The sequence below is a fragment of the Brachyhypopomus gauderio genome, chromosome 1 (genome assembly GCF_052324685.1).
Source record: "Brachyhypopomus gauderio isolate BG-103 chromosome 1, BGAUD_0.2, whole genome shotgun sequence".
In the NCBI taxonomy this organism is placed as follows: Eukaryota; Metazoa; Chordata; class Actinopteri; order Gymnotiformes; family Hypopomidae; genus Brachyhypopomus; species Brachyhypopomus gauderio.
In genome coordinates, this window is record NC_135211.1 from 3,525,822 (window position 1) to 3,536,419 (window position 10,598).

The window sequence follows — 10,598 nt, forward strand, 5'->3', positions numbered from 1 at the left end:
AATAACGATCATAAATACATTTTCACAGCTAAGTCACACACACACACACACACACACACACACACACACACACACACACACACACACACACACACACACACACACACACGACTTGTCACTGCGTTATAACTGTTTGGGGGGTTTTGTTGTTGTTCTTTTACTTCTGCGTCTTCTGTGATTTCCTAGTCATAAAGCGCATATTTTCTCTTTACACACAGGTCATGGTTATAGTAGTAGGCTACAGATTGTAACTGGGGTTTTCGTTTACACAGTGAGGTCATGGTTATATAAGTACAGTTTGTAACTGGTGTGTATTTTGATCAGTAGAACTGAAATCTGGGCTTGTTGATAGAAGGAGTTTGACTGAAAAACAAGGAAATATAACACCTATAAATGGACGTAATTATTCTCAAGTTATTCTAAACGTCGTCCGAAGCGAGTAAGATTAACGTGATGGTTAATGTGCGTTTTTGCTTTGACTCACTGATTTAATATCTATGTGTAATTTCACTGTCCACATGCTGAAAGTGTCCCACCTACATGCCACACACGCTGTTTAAAAGATCACCGAAAGATAAGATTCCTCTGCGAGTTCAAGGGTCTGATCCGTGACCCATAGTAAACTGGACAACCAAGGAACACGTTTAAGACCGGGAACTACGTGTGCAACTTTAAATGCGTTAGGGGTTTCTGCACTATCTACTAATCATAACGTTTCTTCCCTAAAGCAACATGGCTCAGGACGAGTACAGGACGCTTGGTGACAAGCTGTTCACCTACAGGAGAATGGTCTTCCCCATAGACCAGGGAATTGACATGAGCACGGAGTATTTTGATAGTTTGGAGAAGTTTGAAATAAAGGATGACGATCTGTTCCTGGTTACGTTCCCTAAATCTGGTGAGTGAGATCTTTGGATGAGTCGGTGTTAGCCAAGACGTTAGTCAAAGTAAAAGTCAAAGTCAAATTTATTTATATAGCGCTTTTCACAACACATGATGTCACAAAGCAGCTTTACAATCGTATGGGTCCAGGGTTAGTAAATATATAGGTTATCTGAGCACGAGTAATATTTGTATATAGCCTACAGGCATATATATATAATATAGTTGCACCCAGAAAACATATTTAGTTAAACAGACTAAACGAGACAAATTAATCTTTTCAAAAATCGAACAGAATAGCAACATAGCAAGCATTCCTAATTTGATATGGGATGTGTGGATGTATAATTTGGTACAGGGGGGTCAGTTATAACGCAGTGACAAGTCGTGTGTGTGTGTGTGTGACTTACTCAATACTGTTTCACACACAACAAAAGTAGGATTCAAATAGTTCAATAATATCGGAATGAATTGTGTGATCTATACACTTAATTCGTGGACCAAAGTTAAAGTTGCTTTCACACTGGCATTTTCGCAATTCTTTCTTCATTGGGTTTATGTCTACAAAAGTGCTAATATTTACATTGCGGAAAAGTTGGTTTCACGTTCGCGTATTCGGAATTCTTTCTTCAAAAAGTGATAGTGCTAATGTTTGTAATGCAAGCACAGTATTTATAAAACGTACAGCGACATGCTGGTTTGAATGCAGCCTACTGCTGTCGCGACAACAAGGGCGACCGCTCAGTCTAAATACTACATTGCGAAATCCAAGCAGACGAGGCCATCGTGGGGTTCCGACACGCTGCGCACTCAGTTTTTGGGTAATAGTCCCAATGTCTTTTTTAAAATAACAAGTTACAACTCTGAAGATGGTTTAGTCAGATGATTGTGGCTCTAAGATGATAAAATGCTGACTTAGTTCGCGAGATAGAGTTCTGAGTATTTGGATCCAAGTACTAATCTGTGCCTTTCATGGTATTATGAAAGGGGATGAATGATGAATCTCTGCTTCATCTTTATTCATTTGTAGAATATTTTGGCCCATCCAGTTAGTGACGGTCTCGGGGCAATATAATTGTCTGGGGACAGGGTTAAGTAAGTCTGAGATAGTCCAGAGTATTGTATGAGTGTAGTATTGTTTGGTCATGTAATAATGTCCTGAGAATCAAACCTTGGGGAACACCGTCACTGGCACAATTTCAGAAACCTCATTTTCTACTTCAACAAAATAATTCCTGCCTTGCAGGTAGGAACTAAGTAGTAGAACTGACACCTGTTCTGATTCTGGATTCAAACAAATGTCATTAATTAGATTTATCTAACCGACTAATTAGAGCAGTTTCAGTATCTGTGTAGGTTGAAATCCAGACTGAAATTTTCCTCGACAGCCAGTTTTTTGTGACAGAGGTTTGTGGTACTCACTCAGTTAATATGGTTGTCACAGACCATTCAACCCTGTTTCAGTTAAATCATAGAATCAAGCCCATAAGCTTTAATCAAGTTTAATAAACTTGATAACCTTTGTGCTCTGCACTAAACGCTGTGGTTCATATCGTATCATAATGTACTGCCTGTTTTTTTTCCATTTCTGATAAATACTGGAATGTGAGAGATTACAGGCGTGCTAAGTCAAGGGTTCTGTCGATAACGTGTACTGATGATGTGATTAAATATCAGTGTGGCTATCTGAGCCTGACGTATCCTCTACCTTTACAGTAGATGGTGGTGGGTGGTTTGTCCTTTTGGACATGTGGGGAATCAATCAATCAATCAATCAAATTTTATTTATATAGCACTTTTTACAACAGTTGTTGTCACAAAGCAGCTTTACAAGTGCCGAGTCCTAGCCCCCAGTGAGCAAGCCAAAGGTGACAGTGGCAAGGAAAAACTCCCTAGTTTTTTTTGCATGAGGAAGAAACCTTGAGAGGAACCAAGACTCAGGGGGGGAACCCATCCTCCTCTGGCCGACACCGGTCACCATGACAACAACAACAATTTAGACAGAAAGAAATAAAGAAAAGGAAAAGATGTAGTAATGTCCATCATGGTGTAGGCTCATCCGGTCAGGCAGTAGGTGGCTGGCACTGGATGGATCGCTTGTCTCTCCTCATCTCATTTTTCCTCGAGCAGGCGGGCAGCCATGTGGAGAAAATAAAACAGGGAAAATTAGCTCTGTATGAGGACATATACAGGACAGATGAAATTAAACACATTTCTGGAGTGTGGCAGCAACTCCGGCACTAAGTTAAACTATTACAGCCTAGCTAAAAAGGCAGAACCAGAAGGTAACACAGGCTTGGGGGCATTCTGAGACAATGGCATCCGTCCACTGCACTGTCAACAAACTTGAGTGACCACGAGCAGTGACAGGATGACAGCACCAGCGCCCCAGTTTACCATAAAACCCTTCGTCTATGAACCCCTGGATCTGTACCTTTATCTAAGGGGGGATGTTAATTATCAAACGCTAAACCAAATAGGTGGGTTTTCAACCTAGACTTAAAGATTGTGACTGTGTCAGAGTCCCGTACACATTTTGGAAGGTTGTTCCAAAGCTGGGGGGCCTTATAAGAAAAGGCTCTTCCCCCTGCTGTTACCTTATTAATTTGTGGAACTAATAAAAGACCAGCACCCTGTGATCTTAGTTGATGTGGGGGTTCATAGTAGGAAATAAGTTCCTGGAGGTATTCAGGAGCAAGCCCGTGCAGTGCTTTATAAGTTAATAATAGAATTTTAAAATCAATACGGAATTTAACTGGGAGCCAATGCAGGGCTGATAGGACTGGTCTAATATGCTGAAATTTTCTAGTTCTGGTCAGAACTCTGGCTGCTGCATTTTGAACTATTTGAAGTTTATTTAGATTCCTATTTGAACATCCTGACAGTAGTGAATTGCAGTAGTCTAATCTAGAGCTAACAAAGGCGTGCACCAATTTTTCTGCATCATCCTGGGAAGAGAGTATGGCTTCCTTTACAGTGGTAGTTGGGGTGCTGCATATGGGGAGCTTGACGCACTTGGCCCACAGTCCCCCACCTCAAGTGGAGAAGTTGAGGAGGAAGCAAGCTGTAAAGCTTTTGACCAGAGTTTGCAAGCCACCCTCACTCCTGACCCTTCCAAGATGAACCAAAGCCAGTCATGATATGGGAGGACTACCTGCTGGAGGCCAAGGTCCATGGTACATGGTGATGGAGCTCCATCTACAGCCCGATCGCTGGGTAGAATCCCCCAGACTTAGCGGATCCCATCTGTATACCTGTTCAACAATTTCACACCTGTTAAACCCTCTCTTCAAATTTATTTTCAATATTACCTTACAGTACTTGTTTGCTATGCTATGCCAGTATTTAGACTTAGACTTAGATCATTCACTTTTGGCTTCATTCCCAAACAATCCAACACTGAAGACTACCCCATTGGGACTGGGTCCATTACCCCATTGGGACTGGGTCCATTACACCATTGGGACTGGGTCCATTACTGGCCTCACACCATCCATGGACTGAGCCTTCATCAAAAAGACTCAGTTCCCCTGCCCACTCCAGGAGAAATGGACCCCCACCTGCCTCTAGAAGGGGGGAATCGGCACTTCCCTAGTCACTCACCGCTACTTCTTAATTAATTTTTATCCATTTTAGTCACAAACTTAAATTCAGCAGGTTGTTTAGTCTTTTCAGAGCATCCAAACTGAACGGGTGTCTCAGACATGCCTAGACTGATACCGGGGTGTTGAAGGAACATGGGAGGAAACATGCTGACTTTGGGACACAAACGTAATCATGCCTTCATGTGAAATGGTCGCCATATTCAGCTTGTGGGAAGACCCACCCACAGCCATGTGCACTACTCGGCCAGAGAAGTGTGGTCCCAGCACACCCTCCCTTAAGGGAGGGGAATTTGGAGCCGGTCAGATCCACCTACATCCCTCTAAAGAGGCATCGCATATCTGATCTTGCATGGCTGAACACCACTTGTCCCTTCCTACTAGATGCAGAGATCCTCATACCTATTTAGCAGGCAGGAGTTAATCAGACAAAATCAAAATTGATCAGACAAATCACTCCAACTAGGAAGCACCGTGTCATGGAAATTTCCTGAAAATAGATGAGGACTCGGATGTGGTTAAAAGAGAGTTTTATTACAAAAGTTGAAAAGCACGAGAGTCTCGTCTAGAACAAGAACTCTGAGGAGAGAGGGCAGTCCAATCTCCTTTATTCTGTTGATTAATGAAAGCATTCTCTCCAAATGCCTTGGTTTTCATCCATCTTTTGCTCCAAGAATTTCAGCTCTCTCTGTGCAACATGAATGTGTTCTTAATCATGGTTCTGGTTCCAGAAACTTCTAGTTCTTCCTAGCACAGGTATTCTGGCAAGAAGCCACTTTGAACAATCTAATATGAAAATGCTCAGGATTCCAGAGGTGGGGTCTGGGACACGCAGTGGTTTTATTTTCAGAAGCTATAACATATATCTACAGTCACAGCACCCTCTAGCACCCACCTGCCTGGTTGCTCATGTGAGAGTAACTGTATGCTCTGCTTTTGTGTTCATCACATCTACATTTATTTAAAAAAAACATCGATATCTAATGAAAATAAAGTTGGTGGCATTTGTCTTGGTTATGAATTCCAAATATACGAATTTGCAAGGTTGAAAAGAACTTTAACACAGTAAAAAAAAAAATAAAACGTGCAAATATTAGCACTTTTGCTAAATTAAACCAGAATTCCAACATTTAGTGAAATACGGACGTTTGGTCACCCTAACTAAAGTTCAAGTGCTCTTAAAGAAAGATGGCGGAGCCTCTCTTAAATAGGTCTAGCCTCGGTGATGGGCAAACCAGAGAGAGAGAGAGAGAGGGCTGCTGACCAAGGTATTTTAACACCTGAATTTCGCGTACTTTAGACACACCCTTTCTTCCGTCGAAGCAAGCTTGTTCAGACGGTGGTACTGCCACCATGTGGTTTGTCATGGTACCTACACACCGTATTAAACTACATTAAACTTACTGAAGAAAGAATTCTGAATATGCTTTTTAATACCATCATCATCAATTTGGCAAAATATCTGTCCAAATACTTATCTGGCCAAATTCACAGATGACATTGCAGTGGGATATGAGATTATGTTGCCCCTATGGAACATAAACTGGATCATTTGAGTAATACCTAATCATTTTATTCTTCATCTCATGTGAGCAGCCATGTCTTTCTGTCTCTCCAATTATGTTTCCTGGTTTTAGGAACAATATGGACCCAGCGAATTTTAACCCTGCTGTATGAGCAGGATTTCCCAGAGCTGAAGGACAAGTTGACATATGATCAGATGCCATGGCTGGAATTCCGGGAGCTAGGGAAGGAATACGAGAGCCGACCTTCCCCTCGACTTCTCTGTTCACACCTGCATGAACACCTCATGCCACGGGGTCTGCAGAGTAGAGGCAAGGTGAGGTCCTGCAGACACACACGCACACACAGTGATACTGATAAACACACAGGGACACACAAACAGAAACACACTCACACACACTCGGGTAAATATATCAGTCCGATACACATCTACATGTGGAACTGAAATTACCTTTACAAACTTTACTAGCCATTAATGCTGAATGTCTTCAACTCCAGATCATCTACGTCTTCAGGAACCCCAAAGACATCATGGTGTCATATTTCCACTTCACTCAGTTCATGAAGAAACTGGAGTGTCCTGAGACTTACAACGACATGTTGGACAAGTTCTTCAGTGGATGGAGTGAGTCACCTTCATAGTAATCCCTGAATCATACTGTGATGATATGAGTGTGGTTTTGTAGTCAGCTGTCATCAAGATATATGAACTAGCAAAATCAGCATCATCAAAAATGTTCAAACCCAAGAGTTGACAATTCTGCTAAAACCAATATAAATATTATTACTTTCAGTCGACAATATTTTATGTGTTTCCTGGTATTTAGATTATTACTAAAATAATCTAAATTATTACTTTAATGCCACAATCGGGATGTTTTCTAATTTGAAGACGCTTAACAAGAATTACGTTTCAATGGCCTGTTGGCTAAGTCATTAGGCTAAAGGGCACATAGTGAAAACATAATCACAGGGTTAGGAAGCTTCACAGAGAATTATTATTGCGAATCATCAAGGACACAGTTCTCCTGATATAGACATTCATACTGTCAGGGCTGGCTCGGATGCCGTGCCATCTACATCCACAAGGGGCACCCGAGCCAGTCCTAGACTCCAGCAGCGCAATCAGCAATGATCTGTCTCACCTGTCGCCATGGCTTCTTAAGGAAGCCAGTGGAGACGGATCATTGCTGATTCGTTGTGGTTATGCCGTTACGCTCTCAGCCTCTCTCTTACTCTGTTTTGCAGCGTTTGCCTCTTTAGGTGCCTCGCCACCTATCTCCCTTTTCTCTCTTCTCTGTCTTTTTTCAAGTCCTCTCCTGCGTCCCTTACTGACCTCCCTCAAGTTTTCCTCAACCTGTTTACCTTCCTATCCCGTTGCTGTTCGTATGGGAAGGGTTTTTTGTTTGAATAGCCTTTTTGCTATTAGTCAGCTCCTTCCCCTGACGTCCTTGTTTTTGCCTTATTTCTTTTTACGCGTTGAGCAGTCCGCGTTTATTCAGGCGCTCCTTTTAGTTCTGTTATTTATTGTGGCACTTGGTTCCACCTCTCTCTCGCTCTCTCTAACACGGTGTGTGCGTCCCTACCACCGTCGTTACACATACACATGGACATATTCATTCATACACATGTCTACATCAGGTGATGTATGTAGTTGGAGAAAAATAAGGTATAAAAAACTTTGGTGCCTTTGAAACTTATTCCATTTGGTTAAAAGATGCTTACACGATTAACAATGTTTTCTTGCTCTGATGTTAACTAACCTCTAACCATTAAAGGGTCAATAACAGCTGGACAGTCACTGTTTTAGTGACTATGATCAACTGGTTTTAGATCAGTGCTCACACAGTGTGTCTCCCCATTAGTGGTGGGTGGATGCTGGTTTGACCATGTCAGAGGATGGTTCACCAACAAGGACAAATATAACATTCTGTTTCTCAGCTATGAGGAAATGATCAAGGTGAGACAATTTTTTATAGATTAAACCAGACAGCACTAAGAATAATTTAATCAAGGATGGGGTTGTAAAATTAACATTAGGAATGAACATTATTGTGTAATAACAGTATATTAGTGTACTGTCGCAGTCCTAATTCACACAGTTGATGTATGATTTTCACATTTTTTGATTTTATGTAATGGTTTATTGGTTTGTTGGTGCATGTTCACAACCCTAATTGACACTAATAGTGTTGTGTTTCAGGACCTGCGAAGCGCAGTGGTGCGTATCTGTAACTTTGTGGGGAAGAATCTCTCTGACGCTGCCATTGACAATGTGGTGGAAAAAACCAGCTTCAACTACATGAAGAAAGATCCTCTTGCGAACTATGAGTTCCTACCAGAAGACATTAAAGCCCCTGGAAAAGGGAACTTCCTCCGGAAAGGTCAGAAAGCCACTCAGTAGAGCTTTCCTCCAGTAGGGGGAGCTAATGAGCCTCTGTAGTTCATAGACTGTAATCATGCTGATGGTCTACCAGTAGTGTTACACAGTAAGGCAAGGCAACTTTATTTATATAGGCCCTTCATACTCAATGGCAATTCAAAGTGCTTTACGTAAAAAAAAAAGAAGAAGCTTATTACCCTAACCAGAGGTCTATCATCTTGGGAAGGTCTTTTCCAACAAATATAATAAATAAAAATTAAACAAGATTTTAAAGGAATGAAAATTGAAATTAAATAACGATTTTGAAATAATAATTAGAAGTTATTCTTTTTATTATTAATAACAACAACAATAATAATAATAAAATAATGAATTTTAAGAAATCAAATAGAAATTAAAATAAGATTAAGGTAAAAGAATGAAGAATTAAAGAAGTTAAATAACTGGAAAAGAAGTTAAATATGAAAATAAACATAATAAATAAAACAGGCTACATTTACAGTACCTGCAAAACAACATGTAACCAAAAGCCAGTCCAAATAAGTACATTTATATCTTGGATTTAAAACCATCTAGTGTTGGAGCTCTTCTAATACAAATAGAAAAACATAGCAGTAACACAGCCGTAACACAAAGTGTTATTGCTGAGGTTTTCTTTATGAATATTTTGGTACATGACAGTTCAGACCATTAATAAGAACTCAGTTTCACAATTTGAATTCAGTACAGAAATGAACATAGACAAGGTCTAGTAGAGTAAAAAAATGAAATTATTTACTCATTTACTCATAATATTCAGTTCAAATTCAGTTCCAATTTTTTTTTCTTAAATTTACTGGGGTGATAATTAGTGCATCAGTGTCAACCTGATCAAACTGACATGTGAATGAAAAGGTGAGACCAGTGGTATGCTGAAATGTGTGCATTAAGGAGGTGGCTGGGGTGATTACTCCTCCATATCCTCTCAGAACTGGAGGAGGTGACTGGGGTGAGGGAAACCTGAGCCTCATCACTTAGACTACTGCCTCCACGACCTGGGGCCAGATAAGCAGATGTTAATCATCATCTAACGATCATACGTTTATGTAGTTCATCACATCACCTGCTGTTGTTTTGTATGTGCGTTACAGGTACAGTGGGAGACTGGAAAAACTGTCTAACAGTGGCACAGAACGAACGCTTTGACAAAGTTTTCCAGGAGAGGATGAAAGACCTCCAGCTGGATTTTGTCTGGGACATGACTGAGATGCATGGCTGAAATGTCACTAATACTGTGTTCACGTCCACAGCATGTACACACATAGCACTTATTAACTAATGGACTCTCTGACCCCAGATCATACTGCTGCCAAGTTCAGGTCAAAGTTAGTGAGAAAGCAAATATTTTTTCATTGCAATCAATATTATGTTCATAGAATATATAAGATTTATATTGCATTTGGATGAGTATACATTATTTTGATCAGTCCATCAACTCCTGTTCTACAATAAACCAGATGTCTTCTCCAAGAACCACTGTTTGTCATACTGTGACGTTCACAACTATCTGACTTTACTTTAGAAGCCTCAGGCCTGTTTCTGCATACTTTACCACCCATAGCACCTCTCGGAAAATGACTGACAGGTGGATGAGCAGCAAAAGACACTGAGCAGATAAAGGCAAACCCCCCAAAAAGGCAAACTAGTTACCAAAATGGCCGTTAGCAAAAGCTATAACATCACATAATGCTGACAATCTGGCAAAGAAACAGCATTAAAAAAAGTCTGTGACATGGATCCTTTGTGGTACAGAAACTGTAAAACCTCGTTTTTAAAGGGATTAGCATTAACACTGCTTGGGCACATTTTATGATACACAACTATTTCTAAACTTCTAAAATTAATTTAAAAAAATTATAGAATGTACATATCGCAATAATTTAAAGTGTTTGTGTGCACTGACTTCAAAAGGAGGATAAGGGATAAGGATAAAGTTATGGTATATGTAGTGGCTGTGTACATAACAGTATAGGCCTACTTCATGGAGTGATAGAATTTGAGCCGTTTAAGTCAGAGGGACATGAGGTCTGTGTTTAGGACGCAGAAACTGTGGAGGTGGTGGTTGGTCAAGGACACTTGGTCTCTTGGTCTTAAGGACTTAAGGCAGGGATGTCAAAGTCAAATACACCGAGGGCCAAAAAAACTAATTTGCTACAAGCCGAGGGCCG

At 40.6% G+C, this 10,598-nt stretch overlaps 1 protein-coding gene across 1 annotated transcript; it reads left to right on the forward strand.

The window, feature by feature from the left end:
• The first annotated feature begins 355 nt into the window (after positions 1-355).
• On the forward strand, positions 356-10,266 carry LOC143518778 (amine sulfotransferase-like). The gene is made up of 6 exons (XM_077011579.1): positions 356-898; positions 6,122-6,324; positions 6,507-6,633; positions 7,874-7,968; positions 8,212-8,392; positions 9,522-10,266. Exons 1-6 carry the CDS (start codon positions 733-735, stop codon positions 9,647-9,649), a joined length of 900 nt encoding a protein of 299 aa, XP_076867694.1. The 5' UTR covers positions 356-732; the 3' UTR covers positions 9,650-10,266.
• Positions 10,267-10,598: the final 332 nt, after the last annotated feature.